The 21,247-nt window shown below is 38.3% G+C and overlaps 1 protein-coding gene across 9 annotated transcripts in view; it reads left to right on the top strand.

Moving 5' to 3' along the window:
- GRB14 (growth factor receptor bound protein 14) overlaps positions 1-21,247 on the top strand; it is a 177,117-nt gene that overhangs the window by 124,855 nt on the left and 31,015 nt on the right. For all 9 annotated transcript variants that reach the window (XM_082395320.1, XM_082395318.1, XM_082395317.1 and 6 more), the window contains one exon: positions 3,118-3,274. In XM_082395320.1, the coding sequence (XP_082251446.1) occupies positions 3,118-3,274 (157 nt within the window). The remainder of the gene's footprint in view (positions 1-3,117; positions 3,275-21,247) is intronic.

Genomic DNA, 21,247 nt, shown 5'->3' on the forward strand with positions numbered 1-21,247 from the left:
TTTGCATGGCTTCGCTTCCCTTAGCTTGAAATGCTCTTACCCTCTCTTTGCCTAGCTACTGCCCACTCCTTCTTCAGGTCTTGGCCTGAATATCACTTTTTCATGATATCTTTCAGGTCTCTCCTAACCCCCATTATATGATGTAGTAACATACTGAATTTTTATGTCCTACTTTGTGACTATTGTTTTTAATACTGCTTTCCCCACTATGCTTTAGCTCTCTGAGGGCAACAACCAACTCTATGACAGCCTTATATATATATATGTATATGTATATATATATATATATATATATATATATATATACACATACATATATATATATTTTTTTTTTAAAGGGAACTTTATTTTTATTTATTATTTATTTATTTCTGGCTGCGTTGGGTCTTCGTTGCTGCGAGTGGGCTTTCTTTAGTTGAGGCGAGCGGGGGCTACTCTTAGTTGCAGTGCGAGGGCTTCTCATTGCGGTGGCTTCTCTTGTTGCGGAGCACAGGCTCTAGGCACGCGGGCTTCAGTAGTTGTGGCACGTAGGCTCAGTAGTTGTGGCTTGTGGGCTCTAGAGCACAGGCTCTGTAGTTGTGGCGCACGGGCTTAGTTGCTCCGCGGCATGTGGGATCTTCCCAGACTAGGGCTCGAACCCGTGTCCCCTGCATTGGCAGGCGGATTCTTAACCACTGCACCACCAGGGAAGCCCAATGACAGCCTTATACTAAAACACTTAGCAAAGGATGTACGCTTTGCATGGGATCTTAATAAACACAATGAGCTGCTTGAGTTAGGACAACGAGGAGCCATTGAAGAATTTTAGAAGAATGACCTCATATGATTGGCTATTAGAAAGTTTATTCCCCTAGCAGTATGGAGAAAGAGTTGGAGAAGGTCTTTGGCTAGAACAAGAGATATAAGTAGGTGGATATTACCACTAGAAACTTACAGCCTCATGGCACACATATGATTAAAAAACACAATTCAAGTATTCCTTGGTCCAGGGGCCCAATGATATTCTCAGGGCCCTTTTCATCTCTTGGCATGGTTTACTCCATGTGGGCCCCATTTTCCCACAGTCTTTCTCTTCATGAACAGTAGCAGCTTCACCCTACACCTACCCAGTGGAAAAGAGGGCTCAGTTTATGGTTATATGAACAGATGTCTAGATTGGCCCTGACTGACTCTGATTAGGTCATGTGCCCATCTCTGAAATAGTCACTGTTGCCAGAGGGATTCTGGGTGTTGATTGATCAATCTGGATAACGTGTGCGGAGCTGAGGCAGTCATGCACTGGTAAACTGGCTATAAAAATAATTTTTTTTTAAAAAAAGGCCTTATTTGTAGCATTTGCCAGTTTCTTTCGTGTGCTCCCACCATGGCTGATTTCAAGATGCCTGGCTTGCAGAGTTCCTGAATGTTTAACAGTCACCCCTTGCAATCCAGTTCCAGCAGCTGCACTATACCATCACTGAGCTGAAAGTAGAGCTGCCAGAATCACAAAGACTAATGGTGAGAGAGGGAGTGGGTCTCTAAAAGACAATCAGAATGCTCTTAGAAGAGGGGTAGGTGCCTGGTAGCCAGTCCAACAAATAAGCCTGCACTCTACTGCGTAACTTATACTTTGGTGTCGTGATCTTATTTTACTTAGGAATTTTTTTTAAAGTTCTTATATTATTTCCTTGAATAATATTTTTAAGTATCTTATAATATTCCATTTTGTGAAAGTACTATAGTTTACCATTCTTTTGTTGTTGTATATTTAGGTTGATAGAATTATACATAATGCTTTGCTGGATAAGTCTATGCCTAAAGCTATTTTCCACATTTAGGACAGATTTATTGAGATAGTTTGCCTAAGTGAAATTACTGAGTCAAAGGAATGGACCTTTTAATGCTTTCGATAAATACTTTCCAACAGGTGTACAAAATAGTTTTACCAATTTATATCACTCCTGTCATTGTAAGAGAGCAACTATTTCATTCCACTTCATTCCACTGTCATTACACATAATTAGAAAAATAATCGATAGAGAATTGGTACATCATTTTAATTTTCATTTGTTTGAATTACTGAAAATGTTTAAATGTCTATATTTTTATAAGGTGTATTTCTTATATTGAATTTTCTTACAATTTCCTACTTCTGTGTGTGTTGATCTTACTATACTATTTTCATAGGTATTTAGCTTATTATAATTATTTTAATTTATATATGACATACCACAGTTAGTAGTGGAAATTCTAGCACATAGCACAACTTGGTAAATGTTGAGGGGAGTGTTGTATATGAAACTCTCTACCTCGGTATGATTTGGGGTGACATTAGCTGCTGTAATAGATAAATACAAAATCACAGTGAGTTAACAGACTAAAAGTTTATTTCTTGCTCACGTCAAAGTTACATGTGGGCATTCCTAGTTGGGCACCTTCCATGTGGTCATTCAGAGACAAAGCCTCCTTCTGTCCCATGGCTCTGCTCTCCTCGTTACGTCTTTGTCATCATTTCTATTCAGTGAGAGGCTGGCGTAAGAGAATGGATGACAGTATGTGGGAAATTTTTATGGATTAGGTCTGGAGGTGCAACACTGCATGTGCTTACATCTCATTGACTAAAACTCAATCCCATGGACACAACTAATTGCAAGGGAGAAAAGAAAAAGGATTTGGTGAACATCTAGCCAGTCTTTGCCAAAATTTCTATAACCTGAAATAGAGAAATCTTTATATTCTATTTACTGCTGTTTCAAAATGTATATCTGGGAATAAATCCCCCATGTTACTTGGATTATTTACAGATTTAAATATGGAGTGGAAAATTTAAAATATTGATAAGAGATATGTAGCTTTTTAGTAGATCAGAGTGGTGGGAAATGACATTGAACGGTCATTGAATGGCCTCCAGTTTAGACACTGAAGAGAAGAGATTGGAAGTTGTCAGACAGAGTGACTTTGACACATATTATAAACAAGTCTTGGATGGGCAACATTTACTCCATGCATAAGAAAATTAGATGTAAAACAAACTGTATAAGGAATTTGTAATTAGCTCAATGGATAAGTTTGATGACTTATTAGAATGATATTTTTAATAGACTATTTTAGCTCATTTTTTAATTTCTACCTACACAGGTAATTAAAGTATACAGTGAAGATGAAACCAGCAGGGCTTTAGAGGTACCCAGTGACATAACTGCCCGAGATGTTTGCCAGTTGTTGATCCTGAAGAATCATTACATTGATGACCACAGCTGGACTCTTTTTGAGCACCTGCCTCACATAGGTCTAGGTAAGGATACAAAATCATAGTCATATCATTGCTTTTCTGTCCCTTATAGTTTGATCATATGGCAAAGGTTTTCTTCACTTGTAGAAAAATAGAGGACAATTATGAATAGTCCTTTTCTTTGTTTTTTATTTTTGGTGTTGGTAGTTGAGAGAAAAATAAAGTAGCACAAAATGGAAATAAGAATAAAAATATTACAAATTTACCACCCTTCATGGTTTAAATAATGATGTGTGGAGATTTGGGAGCTAAACCATAGAGTCTAAACTGATGGAAAGATACATTTCATAATAATCTTTAGTAGCACAATGAACATTTTTTGAGAGGTCAATAAAATATGCTGTTATTTGGACTACTTTTTGAATTGATTGTAGTGCAGACCTGGGAAATATCCACAGTGGTAGTTCTCTTTATAGGACTGTACACCCTAAATTTTTCTTGAAGAATGAGTAATCCTTCACATTTTAAAGTCATAAACATAAAAAAAATCGTATTTATTTGCAGTTGGAAATATATCTCTGTATTGTGAACTGTAGAGGCTTTTCCCCTCATATCTTTTGATAAGTTACAAAGAATTTTCATTCTTCTGCTAGCGTGGGACAGAATTTGGCGACAATTTTGTCTCCCCTTTCTTATTTTTACAGATACTGCTGTTAAAAAACATGTCGCCATAATAGGTAGATGAGAAAGGAAGGAGTTTGTTATGGCAGTGCCATTTGATTCTTTGAATTTTGTATTAGTTTCCCTTGGCTGCTGTAACAAATTAGCATAATCTCAGTGGCTTAAAACAACCGAAGTTTATTCCGTTACATTTCTGGAGGCCAGAAGTCTGAAATCAGTATCAATGGATTAAAATCAAGGTATCTTCAGGGATGAGCTTCCTCTGGAGGTTCAAGGAGAGAATCCATTTCCTGCCTCTTCTAGCTTCTAGTGGCTGCTGGCATGCCTTGGCTATGGCTGCATCACTCTAATCTCTACCTCCATGGTCACACTGTGTTCTCTTCTGTCTGTGTGCAGTCTCCCTCTACCTCGCTCTTATAAGATAGTAGCATTTAGGCTTTATCCAGAATAATCCAGGATGATCACTTCATGTCAAGATCCTTAAATCAATGATATCTGCAAAGTTTTGTTTTGTTTTTATTTTTTTACCATGTAAGGTAACATTCACAGGTTTCAGGGATTAAGATGTAGATATCTTTAGGGGGCTATTATTTAGCCTACCTCCTTTGCATTGTATGTCATACAACTTTTAGTAATAAACAACTTGTTCAAAATTATTTTAAATAAGTTGTCAATGACAGGACAATTTGTCCCTTCAACTTGTTTAAAGAATTGAGAATTTTATACCTAGTCATGAGAGTCATTCACTTTCTTGCATAGCTAGCTACCAATATATAAAAATTTTCCTTCGTTTGATACATAGAGGGTTTACACCTCAGAGCAGCGTACCAAAGTAAGGTTCAGTTCGGATGAGAAGTTTGCCTTTGTCTTATGAAATGCAATAAAGGTGATGTTGGCAGAAAAGGTATGTTCTTAGGAGGATCCGTTTTTAAAAGATTCTGGAAAATGGTTCATTTAAAGTCCCTTGCATTCCCTGAACCATTCAGAAAGTGTCTATAGTACTTCCAGTTTGAAGACTGCTATCCAAGGATGTGTCAGGACCTCAGGAAAAGGACAGAGGGAAGCCTGCGGAAAAGAAGTTTGGATAGTTCCACAGTCTCCACAGGGATTCTGAACCTCAACCCACCCTCCCACCCCCTGTTTGATAGTTGATGAGCTACAGCATGTCAGCTGATCTCCACAGCTGAGCATGTACCTTCCAAGAAAACTTGAATTCTGAACGTATGCTATACTGGTCCGTGTGACTTGCTGTCTCACCCTCGTAGGGCAGAAAAAGTTCAACATATGTTTTCTTCATTGCCATTGTGACTAATTTAACTTCTATTCATGATCATTACTCTCAGAAGTATGGTGTTAACTCTCAACAGATACCTGCCGTAATTCCAAACTATTTTGTTTGCTTATGCTTCTAGAAATATAGCTCTCAATTAGTATAATATATAATTACAGTATTTTATACTCTTAACATTTTCTTTTGGAGAGAGTTTATAAGTCATTAAACATCTTTTGCAGTTATAGTCACTACAATTTATCCCTAACAAAGAGCTTGAAGTTCAGTAATAAAATCTACTTTATAAATCAAGAAGCAGTTTTCACAGAGACCGCGGCAAGTCATGTGAGGAATAAAAAGATTTGTGCAAGTCTTTTAATGTAGAAGCTTAAAATGGAACGTTGAGAATTAATTTGAGCTACATGCTAAATTTAAACTTCTAGGCATTGAATAGAAATATATTTCTCCACTACTGTATTTTCTGGAAACTGCTGAAATAAAATCAAAGATGTGAGAATATTGTCTCATGGCTTCATTAACCATGCATTAGACCAAAGCTTATGAGAAAGAAATTTAGTTCCAGAGCTTTTTTGTGTTCTTTTTTTCTCTTTGTTTTTACTCAGATAAAAAGTTTATACAGTAGAAAAATTGCAGACACTAATGCTACCCAAATACTAATGTATATTAGATTTGCCATCTTCTGTTCCTTTTTAAAAAAATCTGCTGCTTTTTTTCTGTAAGGATACACTGAGATGTTAGATGATAAGAGTTAATGAATATCCAACTAAACTCTTGAGAAACAGTTTTTATTCTTTTTCTTTCTTCTACTTCTTTAACAATATAACCAGAGAGTAACATCTTAAGATGCTGTGGTCTTCCTCAGCATCAAATGCAAAACCAGTGTGTCTTTAAATTTTATTTGTGTGTGTGTAGCTTATAAATACTCTTGTAGTAGCTATTCAACCTAAGAGTAGTATTCAGGAACATTTTTGCTATTTGCATATTAAAATGAATGAAAAGAACTAGAGTGGGGTGTTTCTGCCCCTTAAATATGCTGTGCAGCTGCCGATGCCCTTTGTCAATAGAATGAAGCACTGACATATTCAACTGCAAATCTTTTAGTGGTGATGATGTAAAGAACCAAAGGACAAATCATTTGCCAAAACTTTGGTGACCAGCTAGTGAGCTCTGCATGTTGTTCAGGAGACATTCTTGACCTCTCTTTGATTAAAATGATGAGTTTTCAATGAATAGAATTCTAAAAGTGAAGAGGTGGTCTATTATTTAAAAAAATTTTTTTAATACAAAAATAATTCAGCTCACTGTAAATAACAGAAATAAAGATGTCAGGAATTAAACAATACTATCCATTATTTCACAATGCTGAGATAACTTTCTTTAGTTTCTCTATTTTAACATAATCTCTAGCCTATGAGTTCACTTGTGTAGACTACCTTCTTTTATGTATGTGTGCATTTTAAAAAAATACTGATTATTTTTAGTTTTTTTTTTTCCTTTCCACCTTACAGATTCCACAAAAACTAGGAACTCCCCCTGCCTTTCCCTGTTGCTTTCCTCCAATAGTTTAACAAATATCTGTTGACTATTTTGCACCAAGCCTGTTTTGTGTGTGGATCCCGTGGGTACAGTATGAACACAACAGACAAAAAGCAATGCCCTCATGAGTTTGCATTCTAGTGGGAAGAGAAAGACAAGAGATACATGACTAAAATGTGCAATCTCTTAGGTGGTGATTAGCACTGGGGAGAAAAGGAAGGCAGGGAAAGGGATAGGGAGTCCGGGGCTGGTTGGGAGATGCACTTTAAGTAGATCAGGGAAGGTGTCCCTGACAGCGTGATGTTTGAGTAGAGGTCTGAAGCAGACAGGAGCAGGTCTTGCACTTAAATAGAAGATTGTTCTAGAAGGAGGGAACATCAAGCGGGAAGACCTGGACGTGGCAATGTGCTTGTGTTCAGGAAACAGGACTTAGGGAGTCAGTAAGGTGGAAAGTAATGGAAAGGGACTGCACAGAGCTACTGCAGAGCCAGCTCATGCAGAGTCTCCCAGGCCATGGAGGGGACTGGACTTTTACACTGAGTGAGGGGAAAAAGTAACTGTAGGTCTCTTCGTCAGAGAGCAGTATGATGTGACTTAGTTTTAAAGTCTACTACTAAGAAGACCCGAACGTAAGTTGTTTTTCTTTTTTTAAAAATTATTTATTTAATTTTAGCTGTGTTGGGTCTTCGTTTCTGTGCGAGGGCTTTCTGTAGTTGCGGCGAGCGGGGGCCACTCTTCATCGCGGTGCGCGGGCCTCTCACTATCGCGGCCTCTCTTGTTGCGGAGCACAGGCTCCAGACGCGCAGGCTCAGTAGTTGTGGCTCACGGGCCCAGTTGCTCCGCGGCATGTGGGATCCTCCCAGACCAGGGCTCGAACCTGTGTCCCCTGCATTGGCAGGCAGAGTCTCAACCACTGCGCCACCAGGGAAGCCCCCCGAACGCAAATTTTGACCATTTGGAGGCTAAGCAACTTCGTTTTGCTTTTACATCAAATTATCTGTGGCTTCCGGGCTTGATCCTTGCCCATCTCTCATTTCTGCCAGTCGCGCATGCCACATTGTACCATCTTCATGTCATGGTCTGCACATGTACGAGGCTTAGTGTTTGTGAGATCCTGAAGCCTTGTAGGCAAGAATATTGTGACTTAGGAGATAGATGAGAGTAGGGAGTTTTCTGCACTCTAGTTCACTTTCATATCCCAGATAAGCTTAGGAAAGTTTCAGAGACATGCTATGTGGTTAATAGATCTACTACTGTTGTTGTGTGTGATCCATTAAAACACACCACAAATTACTGAAGTCAGAAGGAGGAGCACATGACATTCAAAATATGGTAGGGTTATGGAATTCAAAGTCTGTTTTCAGAATGACACTTTGTGCTGCAAAGAAACCTCCAATTTTATTGGTATTTTTAATATGAATGCATATGTGTGATAGCTACTATTAATGTGCATCTTATGTGTGCAGGGCCCCTACATAGAGGTTTCACATTCATCTTGATAGACACTCTCAATATTTAGCCTTATAGCAACCCCGCAATGTACATTTATTTCATCTCCATTTTACACATAAGAATACAAAGAATTGGTGATACAAAATACCTGGCTCAGAGTCAACCTTGCACAAATCTAGGTACCTGTCAGATTCTCAAGTGTATGCATTTTCTGTGGAAGCAAGTTTGTTATTTCCTCACCTCACTAGGTCAGGCCAGTGTTTTCGGGATTCTGTGGTTGGTTTGTCTCTCTCACTCTCCATCTGCATCTCTCATGCATGCTATAAATACAAATTTAAATTTTGAAACCTCAAGAACATTTTCAGACAAACCTAGGTAGTACTGAAATTATTGGAATCAAACTGATCCAGCCTGGTCCACTTTATAGCAGAGCCACCTATTTATCATGGCTGAGTGAGAGGATCACTTTGGAAATGGCCTGTTGTTGAATTTATACACATTGTGAATGGTAATATGACATTTGGAGCTTTGAATATGATATCAATATTTCATATCCTCTGTCCATAGTTATTAATATATGCTACCAAGAATTTTCATAGGTAGAGTAAATCATGGAAGGCAGCTAAATATCCTGATTTTGTTACAAATTGCTGATTTGCCTGATTTTGGGTCGTGTTATTATGAGTTTCTAGTAGTACATACAGCTTTATAGACATTGGATGTAAAATATCAGTATATCAACATATTTCCCCTTCTCTAATGATACAACAACCCGTTTTGTAACTGGTGTGTTTTACTTCACAGCCACTGGATGTCACTATAGTTCCCCAGATGGAGTCCCCTGCCTTTATAATTATTGTAAGAGGATGGTGGGGGGGGTGGGGGAAACTTCAGTTTTAAGCCTTCTGGAACTTAATGGGATCCATGTTTGCCTTGCTCCCATTTTGATTCCTAATTGAAGCCATGGTATGAAGCAGCGGCAATTAACACAATACCTCAAGCGCATACCTATAGATTCCTCGGGAAGTGGAATTAATTGTATTTTAGTGTCATTGCTAGGGACCGCTGAGATTTCTATTGTGAGTATCATTGTGGAGTGGCTTTAATAAGCAAAATGAATGACTGCAGGCTTTTAATGAAACCATTTTTATGTGTGCAGCTATACCCACATGATCTCTTTAAGACTGAAGCAATGCACAGCAGCGGTGAGGGAATACTTCACAGCCGCCTGCTTTGAAGCTGCTCCTTCACTTTTTTCTTCTTTGCAAAAGAAACACAAGTGTTTTTTCTGTTGTCTGGCACTGATACTGATAATGTAGTTGTACTTCCTGTGCTGTTTGGAACCTACCAGCCATCAGAGTTGTGACCACCCTCGTCACCAGCGGAAATAATTGTGGAACCTTTAGGACATGTGTGCTTCCTTCTCTATCGAGACTTATGTAGCCCTGACCTGAGGGTTAAGGCGACATGTGCTCTGGTAGCACACTAAGGCTGGAGATGGGAAATGTGAAGCCAGCAAAGAGTGCTCATAACTAGATCTGCCTTGTGGTCCAGCTGATTTTTCCTTGTCAGTATTCTCATAGCCTGAGTTCAGCTCTCATCATCCTCTCTTCTCAGGAATTCCTTTAGCCTTACAGTCAGTTCTTCCTCTTGCTTCTGGTCATACCAAAGTTATTCATCTGAGTGCAGACCTTGATTCACCTTGCCTTAGGGTCCAAGGTCCTTTGCAGGGCTTGTAGTACCTGTGACCCGACTACCCTTCCTACCTCAAGCCTTGTGTCTTGCACCTCCCTCCTCTAAGTTTATGCATTAGAGAACTGCCTGTAGTCGCCTGCATTTCTACTCCTTGGGTTCCTTGCTCATGCTGTTAAGATTCTCAGGAAGCCCTTTCTCACCCATCTTTACCTGGCTAACTGCTATGCATCTTCCAAGGCTTACTTGGAATGTCAGTTAAAAATAGCAATAGAGTATGACTGTATAATAACTGCTAGCCATTTCCTAAAAATTCCTATGAAGACAGAGACGGAACCCCTCAGCTGTCCAAGCTGACTGACAGCTAACCTAGTGCCACGGTCTGGGGAGAGGAGAGATAGAAGAGCAGTTGGAGGCATCCCACGCTCAGTCTTATGAAGTAGAGTCACCCTTTCCATTTGAGAGCAGGTAGGGAGACACACCTGCCTCTCTCATATGCCTGGGTGCAGACTTTGGCTGCTCAGAAGCTAGTTGTTTTTTGAGACAATTGGCATACTTGCTGGCACTACCTTTTCTTATACATCCATTAGGAAATTACAACCTCCCCCCAACCCCCCCCCCCCCAAAAGAAGAGTGGTGCAAGAAGCGCTAGGAGTGACAGGTGAATTGTGTCCTGGGAGGTGAGGCTCCCACAAGTACACACTATAGGTGGGTGTGGAGAACAAGCAAATCTGGATAAGAAACAGATTTAAGGCTGTTCAAGCAGGATTATTTTACAGTATCAATTAATGAGAAAAATAATACCTAATGCTATTATAATAGGGGAATGTTATAAATTACAGTGTATTAATAGGATGTAAGTTATGCTGCTTTTAATCATGTTTTTGGAGCTTTTCCTTTGAAGACTGATGTGGACAAATGTAAGATTGTAACAGTGATTGAATAAAATGTATATTTTTCACAGCATTTGGGAAACATTGTATATATGTTTATATGTGTACAGTGTTTTCTAAATGCTGTGAAAAATATATACACATAAACTCACATAGTCCCAAAGAAAAAGACAATAATGTAATGTTAAGTGCTTATTCCTGACTGACAGTTTTAAAGATGGATTGTGATTGTCGGCTGTGTTTTTCAAATTTTCTGTAATGGAAATGTATTATTTTAGTAATCAGGGATAAAAAAGAAATAAACACAATTTTTAAAACTTATTAAGAGATTTTTAAAGACAGTTCAGACAACTTCCTAAAGTCCCAAGTTGGATCAAGTACCCATCTTCTACACTGCTATAATATTTTCTGCAACTGTCTTAATAGTAATCATATTATTAAAAGTAGTCCATAATTCCATAAGCAATGGAACTCTCTGTATATGTACATCTTTGTAACCCAGGGTGTAGGACAAATAAATGGCTTTTGAACTCAGGTATACTAAACTGTAAGTTGTTATATCAAGTAGTTCAAAGGATGGATTACAAAGTACATAGAAGGAAGAGACTTGAAAAAGAAGCCAAAGAAATCACATGCCATGCCCAGATGGAAATTTACTCTGAGTCCTTAAGGGGTTCATTGGATAACTTAGAATTCATGGAAGCTGTTTCTAAGCTCTTCAGGTATTAACAGTCAGCTTGAGATAATATATATGCAAACATTTTGTGGAAAAATAAGGCTTTCTATGAATACAAGTTGTGATCATTGAGTCTGAGTTAATATGAGGACTGTTTCACTCTGTTGAAGAATGATCCACAAGGCCTTTATATCCATCAGCTTTAGTGTCAGGATTTTCCTATTATTGCACTTGGGAAGCTGAATCTGGCAGTGGCAATTTTCCGGGGAATCTTGCTGGTATTAAGTAGTTTTCTTAGGTAAAGGAACCTTTTAGAAATTGGGCCTTGCTTTATTCTTTGCTTCTCCAGTTTTTGTTTTGCTTGGTCAGAGGCTGTTCATTTTTATCTGAAAATAAGATTGACAAAATGTATGTAGTTTCTACCTAACACAGAGAAGTACAAGGACCATTTGTCTCCTGGAGTTTCCTGTAACAAAGGTATACAAAGAATTGTTTTCTGGGTGACTTAGAGCTAAAAGCCACTTTTGTTTCTTCTCTTATCAAGTGATGAGAAGAGTAGGGACTCCAGTTTCTATTTGATCCGCATGCTGTACTTTCAGTAGATTCAGTGAAGAAATCCAGGTAGAAGGTCACAGGTGAACACTTTCCATTCTGGGAGGATTGAGGTTTTTTAAAAGACTTTGAAGTTAAATCAACAGTTTCAGAAGAACCTTCTCTCTTCTTTTTTTTTTTTTTTAAAGAAAAGGTTTCTGAAAATTAAATAGAAAACAGAATTATGTGTAGTTACCACTGTTTGGTAATATTTCATTCTATTAACGTAAGACTTCACTGATCTATCAGAAACAAAAATAAAACTTAAAGTGATATGAAGCTTTTGTTTTTGTTTTAAGAAAGCTTTTTTTCACTCTTTTTGAAGGCTTTTTTTCCTTTTTTCCTCCTTTTGGGTTGCTGTCTTGAAGTGATTTAAGACAGCTTCTCTCCTATTTTTCTACCTACGTAAGAGTGCTATTTGATCATTGTAATAATTCACTTTACAATCCCTGAAAAATTCTTCAGAAAGCTTTTTAAATAGACTTGTATCTGTTAAATTTTAATAATACATCTTAATATAGTATTTTAGCTGAATTTATGAAGTTTTAAAAGTAAGGTTTTAAAAAAAAAAATCACGTTGAATTTATTTGAATTTTACCGGGGGTCATTTCTCAAATGGTAGCTCAAAAAGTCTCTGAGTTCATTCTGGGTGACAGCTCCTAATATTGTTTTTTCAAACATTACAGTGAAGAGCCCCTAAATATAGAATTAATAATTTTTTTTGATAATTAAAAAATATATTATAAGTTACGTAGTAGAATTACTGAGTTGGTTAAAGTCTGCTTGGTTTTAGAATGGGGCTATAGAGGAAGAGTCAAGAGAAAGTTTATGGGAAGCCATCTAGACAAGGGTTTTGTTTTGTTTTGTTTTTCCTTTCTTGGGTGTTGGTGATGATGTCTTATACTATGCTTAGGCCTTGGCAAAACAAAGCTGGTCTTCAGCCACTTTTCACCTCCCTTTTAAGCATTTTTCTTTTCCTCTCAAAGTAATCCATCTAGGCATCTTATATCCTGTTGTTGAACTTTCTCCCTGTTAAGGTCTGTATTTAGTTCAATATCTGCACTTTTTAAAAAAACACAAATTTTGGGACTTCGCTGGTGGCGCAGTGGTTAAGAATCCGCCTGCCAATGCAGGGGACATGGCTTCAAGCCCTAGTCTGGGAAGATCCCACATGCCACGGAGCAACTAAGCCCGTGCACCACAACTACAGAGCCTGTGCTCTAGAGCCCGTGAGCCACAACTACTGAGCCTGCGAGCCACAACTACTGAAGCCTGCGTGCCTAGAGCCCGTGCTCCGCAACAAAGAGAAGCCACCACAATGAGAAGCCCGTGCACCGCAATGAAGAGTAGCCCCTGCTCTCGCAACTAGAGAAAGCCCATGAGCAGCAACAAAGACCTGATGCAGCCAAAAATAAATAAATAAATAAGTTAATTAATTAATTTTTTAAAAACCACAAATTTTCTGTAAGATGTGATTAGCTGATAATCAGTTAGGCCTCTTAGGGTTCTTTGGGTTATTTATTTTTAAATTTAATTTTATTTATTTTTTTATACAGCAGGTTCTTATTAGTTATCCATTTTATACATATTAGTGTATACATGTCAATCCCAATCTCCCAATTCATCAAACCACCACCCCCCCCGCCACTTTCCCCCCTTGGTGTCCATATATTTGTTCCCTACATCTGTGTCTCAATTTCTGCCCTGCAAACCAGTTCATCTGTACCATTTTTCTAGATTCCACATATACGTGTTCATATACGATATGTGTTTTTCTCTTTCTGACTTACTTCACTCTGTATGACAGTCTCTAGGTCCATCCACATCTCTACAAATGACGCAATTTCGCTCCTTTTTACGGCTGAGTAATATTCCATTGTACATATGTACCACATCTTCTTTATCTATTCGTCTGTCGATAGGCATTTAGGTTGCTTCCATGACCTGGCTGTTGTAAATAGTGCTGCAGTGAACATTGGGGTGCATGTGTCTTCTTGAATTATGGTTTTCTCTGGGTATATGCCCAGTAGTGGGGTTGCTGGGTCATATGGTAATTCTGTTTTTAGTTTTTTAAGGAACCTCCATACTGTTCTCCATAGTGGCTATATCAATTTACATTCCCACCAACAGTGCAAGAGGGTTCCCTTTTCTCCACACCCTCTCCAGCATTTGTTGTTTGTAGATTTTCTGATGATGCCCATTCTAACTGGTGTGAGGTGATACCTCATTGTAGTTTTGATTTGCATTTCTCTAATAATTAGTGATGTTGAGGAGCTTTTCATGTGCTTCTTGGCCATCTGTATTTCTTCCTTGGAGAAATGTCTATTTAGGTCTTCTGCCCATTTTTGGATTGGGTTGTTTGTTTTTTTGATATTGAGCTGCATGAGCTGTTTATATATTTTGGAGATTAATCCTTTGTCCGTTGATTCGTTTGCAAATATTTACTCCCATTCTGAGGGTTGTCTTTTTGTCTTGTAGTTTCCTTTGCTTTGCAAAAGCTTTGAAGTTTCATTAGGTCCCATTTGTTTATTTTTGTTTTTATTTCCATTACTCTAGGAGGTGGATCAAAAAAGATCTTGCTGTGATTTATGTCAAAGAGTGTTCTTCCTATGTTTTCCTCTAAGAGTTTTATAGTGTCAGGTCTTACATTTAGGTCTCTAATCTATTTTGAGTTTATTTTTGTGTATGGTGTTAGGGAGTGTTCTAATTTCATTCTTTTACATGTACCTATCCAATTTTCCCAGCACCACTTATTGAAGACACTGTCTTTTCTCCATTGTATATCCTTGCCTCCTTTGTCATAGATTAGTTGACCATAGGTACGTGGGCTTATCTCTGGGCCTTCTATCCTGTTCCATTGATCTATATTTCTGTTTTTGTGCCAGTACCATATTGTCTTGATTACTGTAGCTTTGTAGTATAGTCTGAAGTCAGGGAGTCTGATTCTTCCAGCTCCGTTTTTGTCCCTCAAGACTGCTTTGGCTATTTGGGGTCTTTTGTATCTCCATACAAATTTTAAGATTTTTTGTTCTAGTTCTGTAAAAAATGCCATTGGTAATTTGATAGGGATTGCATTGAATCTGTAGATTGCTTTGGGTAATATAGTCATTTTCACAATATTGATTCTTCCGATCCAAGAACATGGTATATCTCTCCATCTGTTGGTATCATCTTTAACTTCTTTCAACAGTGTCTTACAGTTTTCTGCATACACGTCTTTTGTCTCCCTAGGTAGGTTTATTCCTAGGTATTTTATTCTTTTTGTTGCAATAGTAAATGGGCGTATTTCCTTAATTTCTCTTTCAGGTTTTTCATCATTAGTGTATAGGAATGCAAGAGATTTCTGTGCATTAATTTTGTAGCCTGCAACCTTAACAAATTCATTGATTAGTTCTAGTAAGTTTTCTGGTGGCATCCTTAGGATTATCTATGTACAGTATCATGTCATCTGCAAACAGTGACAGTTTTACTTCTTCTTTTCCAATTTGTATTCCTTTTATTTCTTTTTCTTCTCTGATTGCCGTGGCTAGGACTTCCAAAACTATGTTGAATAATAGTGGTGAGAGTGGACATCCTTGTCTCGTTCCTGATCTTAGAGGAGATGCTTTCAGTTTTTCACCATTGAGAATAATGTTTGCTGTGGGTTTGTTGTATATGGCCTTTATTATGTTGAGGTAGGTTCCCTCTATTCCCACTTTCTGGAGAGTTTTTATCATAAATGTGCGTTGAATTTTGTCAAAAGCTTTTTCTGAATCTATTGAGATGATCATATGGTTTTTATTCTTCAATTTGTTCATATGGTGTATCACATTGATTGATTTGCGTATACTGAAGAATCCTTGCATCCCTGGGATAAATGCCACTTGATCGCGGTGTATGATCCTTTTAATGGGTTGTTGGATTCTGTTTGCTAGTATTTTGTTGAGGATTTTTGCATCTATATTCATCAGTGATATTGGTCTGTTATTTTCTTTTTTTGTAGTATCTTTGTCTGGTTTTGGTATCAGGGTGATGGTGGCCTCATAGAATGAGTTTGGGAGTGTTCCTTCCTCTGCAATTTTTTGGAAGAGTTTGAGAAGGATGAGTGTTAGTTCTTCTCTAAATGTTTGATAGAAGTCACCTGTGAAGTCATCTGTCCTGGACTTTTGTTTGTTGGAAGATTTTTAATCAGAGTTTCTATTTCATTAATTGTGATTGGTCTGTTCATATTTTCTATTCCTAGTTCAGTCTTGGAAGGTTATACCTTTCTAAGAATTTGTCCATTTCTTCCACGTTGTCCATTTTATTGGCATAGAGTTGCTCATAGTAGTCTCTTAGGATGCTTTGTATTTCTGCGGTGTCTGTTGTAACTTCTTTTTCATATCTAATTTTATTGACTTGAGTCCTCTCCCTCTTTTTCTTGATGAGTCTGGCTAATGGTTTATCAATGTTCTTTATCTTCTCAAAGAACCAGCTTTTAGTTTTATTTGTCTTTGCTATTGTTTTCTTTGTTTCTATTTCATTTATTTCTGCTCTGATCTTTATGATTTCTTTCCTTCTGCTAACTTTGGGTTTTGTTTGTTCTTCTTTCTCTAGTTCCTTTAGGTGTAAGGTTAGATTGTTTGAGATTTTTCTTGTTTCTTGAGGTAGGCTTGTATTGTGATAAACTTTCCTCTTAGAACTGCTTTTGCTGCACCCCATAGCTTTTGGATCATCGTATTTTCATTGTCATTTGTCTCTAGGTATTTTTTGTTTTGCTCTTTGATTTCTTCAGTGATCTCTTGGTTATTTAGTAAAGTACTGCTTAGCCTCCATGTGTTTGTGTTTTTTACGTTTTTTCCCTGTAATTGATTTCTAATCTCATAGCGGTGTGGTCAGAAAAGATGCTTGATATGATTTCAGTTTTCTTAAATTTACTGAGGCTTGATTTGTGACCCAAGATGTGATCTATACTGGAGAATGTTCCGTGCACACTTGAGAAGAAAGTGTAATCTGCTGTTTTTGGAGGGAGCGTCCTAAAAAATCAATTAAATCTATCTGGTCTATTGTGTCATTTAAAGCTTGTGTTTCCTTAATAACTTTCTGTTTGGATGATCTGTCCATTGGTGTAAGTGAGGTGTTAAAGTCCCCCACTATTTTTGTGTCACTGTCAATTTCCTCTTTTATAGCTGTTAGCAGTTGCCTTATGTATTGAGGTGCTCCTATGTTGGGTGCATATATAAAGTCTATTTTATCTGATCTGAGTATTGCTACTCCAGCTTTCTTTTGATTTCCATTTGCATGGAATATCTTTTTCCATCCCCTCACTTTCAGTCTGTATGTGTCCCTAGGTCTGAAGTGGGTCTCTTGGAGACAGCATATATATGGGTCTTGTTTTTGTATCCATTCAGCAAGCCTGTGTCTTTTGGTTGGAGCATTTAATTCATTCACGTTTAAGGTACTTATCGATATGTATGTTCCTATGACCATTTTCTTAATTGTTTTGGGTTTGTTTTTGTAGGTCCTTTTCTTCTCTTGTGTTTCCCACTTAGAGAAGTTCCTTTAGCATTTGTTGTAGAGGTGGTTTGGTGGTGCTGAATTCTCTTAGCTTTTGCTTGTCTGTAAAGCTTTTGATTTCTCCATCGAATCTGAATGAGATCCTTGCTGGATAGAGTAATCTTGGTTGTAGGTTCTTCCCTTTCATCAGTTTAAATATGTCATGCCACTCCCTTCTGGCTTGCAGAATTTCTGCTGAGAAATCAGCTGTTAACCTTATGGGAGTTCCCTTGTATGATATTTGTCGTTTTTCCCTTGCTGTTTTCAATAATTTTTCTCTGTCTTTAACTTTTGCCAATTTGATTACTGTGTGTCTCGGCGTGTTTCTCCTTGGGTTTATCCTGTATGGGACTCTCTGTGCTTCCTGGACTTGGGTGGCTATTTCCCTTCCCATGTTCGCGAAGTTTTCGACTATAATCTCTTCAAATATTTTCTCAGGTCCTTTCTCTCTCTCGTCTCCTTCTGGGACCCCTGTCATGCGAATGTTGGTGTGTTTAATGTTGTCCCAGAGGTCTCTTAGGCTGTCTTCATTTCTTTTCATTCTTTTTTCTTTTTTCTGTTCTGTAGCAGTGAATTCCACCATTCTGTCTTCCAGGTCACTTATCCGTTCTTCTGCCTCAGTTATTCTGCTATTGATTCCTTCTAGTGTATTATTCATTTCAGTTATTGTATTGTTCCTCTCTGTTTGTTCTTTAGTTCTTCTAGGTCTTTGTTAAACATTTCTTGCATCTTCTTGATATTTGCCTTCATTCTTTTTCTGAGGTCCTGGATCATCTTCACTATCATTATTCTGAATTCTTTTTCTGGAAGGTTGCCTATCTCCACTTCATTTAGTTGTTTTTCTAGGGTTGTATCTTGTTCCTTCATCTGGTACATAGCCCTCTGCCTTTTCATCTTGTCTATCTTTCTGTGAATGTGGTTTTTGTTCCACAGGCTGCAGGATTGTAGTTATTCTTGCCTCTGCTGTCTGCCCTCTGGTGGATGAGGCTATCTAAGAGGCTTGTGCAGGTTTCCTGATGGTGGTGGGTAGAGCTGGGTGTTGCTCTGGTGGGCAGAGCTCAGTAAAATTTTAATCTGCTTGTCTGCTGATGGGTGGGGCTGGGTTCCCTCCCTGTTGATTGTTTGGCCTGAGGCGACCCAACACTGGAGCCTACCTGGGCTCTTTGTTGGGTAATGGCAGACTCTGGGAGGGCTCATGCCAAGGAGTACTTCCCAGAACTTCTGCTGCCAGTGTCCTTGTCCTCATGGTAAGACACAGGCACCCCTGCGTCTACAGGAGACCCTCCAACACTAGCAGGTAAGTCTGGTTCAGTCTCCTATGGGGTCACTGCTCTTTCCCCTGGGTCCCAATGTGCACACTACTTTGTGTGTGCCCTCCAAGAGTGGACTCTGTGTTTCCCCCAGTCCTGTCGAAGTCCTGCAATCAAATCCCACTAGCCTTCACAGTCTGATTCTCTAGGAATTCCTCCTCCCACTGCCGGATCCCCAAGTTGGGAAGCCTGACGTGGGGCTCAGAACCTTCACTCCAGTGGGTGGACTTCTGTGGTATACGTGCTCTCCAGTTTGTGAGTCACCTATCCAGCAGTTATGGGATTTGATTTTATTGTGATTGCGCCCCTCCTCCCATCTCATTGTAGCTTCTCCTTTGCCTTTGGATATGTGGTATCTTTTTTGGTGAGTTCCAGTGTCTTCCTGTTGATGATTGTTCAGCAGTTAGTTGTGATTCCAGTGCTCTTGCAAGAGGGAGTGAGAGCACGTCCTTGTACTCCGCCATCTTGAAGCAATCTCTCTTTGGGTTATTATAGCCTTAATCCTTTAACATAATGAGACTTGGTTGGGGGACGGTATTTATGACAGAACATCTAAATGGGGATGGTGATATATAAATGTAAAAAAATTATTTAATATTTTAAAAAGCCAGATTCTATAATAAGTAAGTTTTATCTCCATTACGAGATGAGTATAAGAGGTGATAACCTGCAGCTGCATTTGATCCTCTGGATTTTGCTTTTTATGTTTTTATGTTTTCTGAATTTTCAATAGAATAGTGCCAGAAATCTTCTTTGAAGGAATGGGAAATATGTCTTTTGCTTTCCCACTTACTCTAGTTTTAGCCAGCTTTATTTGAAGACATTTTTCTGCTTAAGATTACCAGGCTATTTTCCTAATGCTAGTAATTGCATTATTTAAATATTTGGTGTTATAGTTCTATGAAATTTTCTGCAAATATTGTATCCCTCATTTTTTCATTGTAGATTGGTATGCTGGGCTTTATTTGTGTGTAGCCAACAAAACCCCAACTAGACTGCTGCTTTTTTGGTGACTACACATATTACACTAGTCTTTTTGTGACACATTTGTCATAGCTGTTCAAATGCAGCTTGGTTTTTCCATTCTTTGTTTTATTTTCTTTTTTGATGTAATCCAAATTCAACTGATTTATGTTACTTTCATGTGAGGTTAAGATTGATAACAATTTGAAATATTGCCTGTTAAATTCTTTCCCCTTACACTCAAAATATGGTTGTTTGTTTTCAGTTAATTAGTAAATAGTTATCGAACACATTTCAAGATAAAACAATTTGAGGCAATCGAATCTTGAGGACTGAGGAATGTGAAAGAGATTTGAGCTGATACAAAAAGAATGAGTAGGATATAAACAGGGGATGTCCTGCCAGTGGGAACTGTAGTGAAGGCAGAGGCAGTGCTGTGCAGAGGAAGGAGCAGAGACTTGGGGTCAGACATGTGGCAGCCACTCAAATCCTGAGACGTTTGCCATCTGTAAAATGGAGATAGAATTTGCTCTTTAGGTTAACCTCTTAGTTTCCTAAGGCTGCTGTAACAAATTACTGCTGGCTTAAACCAATAGAAATGTCATCTTTTAACAGTTCTGGAGGTGAGAAGTCCAAAATTAATTTCACTGGGCTGAAATCAAGGTGTTGGCAGGGCCACACTCCTTCCAGGGGCTTTATGGGGAGGCTGTTCCTTGCCTCTTTCAGCTTCTGGTGGCTGCCATCATTCCTTGGCTTGTGGTCACATCACTTGAGTCTCTGCCTCTGTGGTCACATTGCCCTTTCTTCTTCCTTCTCTGTCAGATCTCCTTCTGTCTCCTAAAAGCATACTTGTGTTTGGATTTAGGGCCCACCTTTGTAATCCTGGATAATCTCCTCATCTTAATGTCTTTCAGTTAATGACATCTGCAAATGCTTTGCCATATAAGGTAACATTTACAGATTCCAGAGATTAGGACCTGATGTCTTTGGGGCCATATTCAGCTTACTGCAGATATTATAAGAATTAAATACAGTCATGAACAAGGTCTCAGACTGAGATATGCAGAGATGTAACTTCCTTTATTTCTATAACTTGAATTAATTTCTAACTCTGAGTCTCCTGACCTCTTAATGGCAGACAGTTTAATCTTCTGTTACTGGTTTGCTTTACGGATTGTTATAGTCTTGTTGGGGTAAATAATCAATTCAGGTTATAGAAATGAGTTACATACAGGTTTAAGATACACTCAATTGAAGGTTAAGACCTACTTTCACTCTTCCAACACTCTGGTGGAGCATTTAAGTCCCAGGAAGGGTATTTGTCTAACTTCTATCCAACTCTTCTCTTCGTGTTCTAGAAACTCTTATTTCTCTTAATCTTATTGCCTGTATCATAAAGCCCCCTAAATTCATGGTCTTCTCTTAGCCCTTCCACAC

This window comes from Balaenoptera borealis, assembly GCF_965194805.1.
Source record: "Balaenoptera borealis genome assembly, chromosome: 6".
NCBI classification, from domain to species: Eukaryota; Metazoa; Chordata; class Mammalia; order Artiodactyla; family Balaenopteridae; genus Balaenoptera; species Balaenoptera borealis.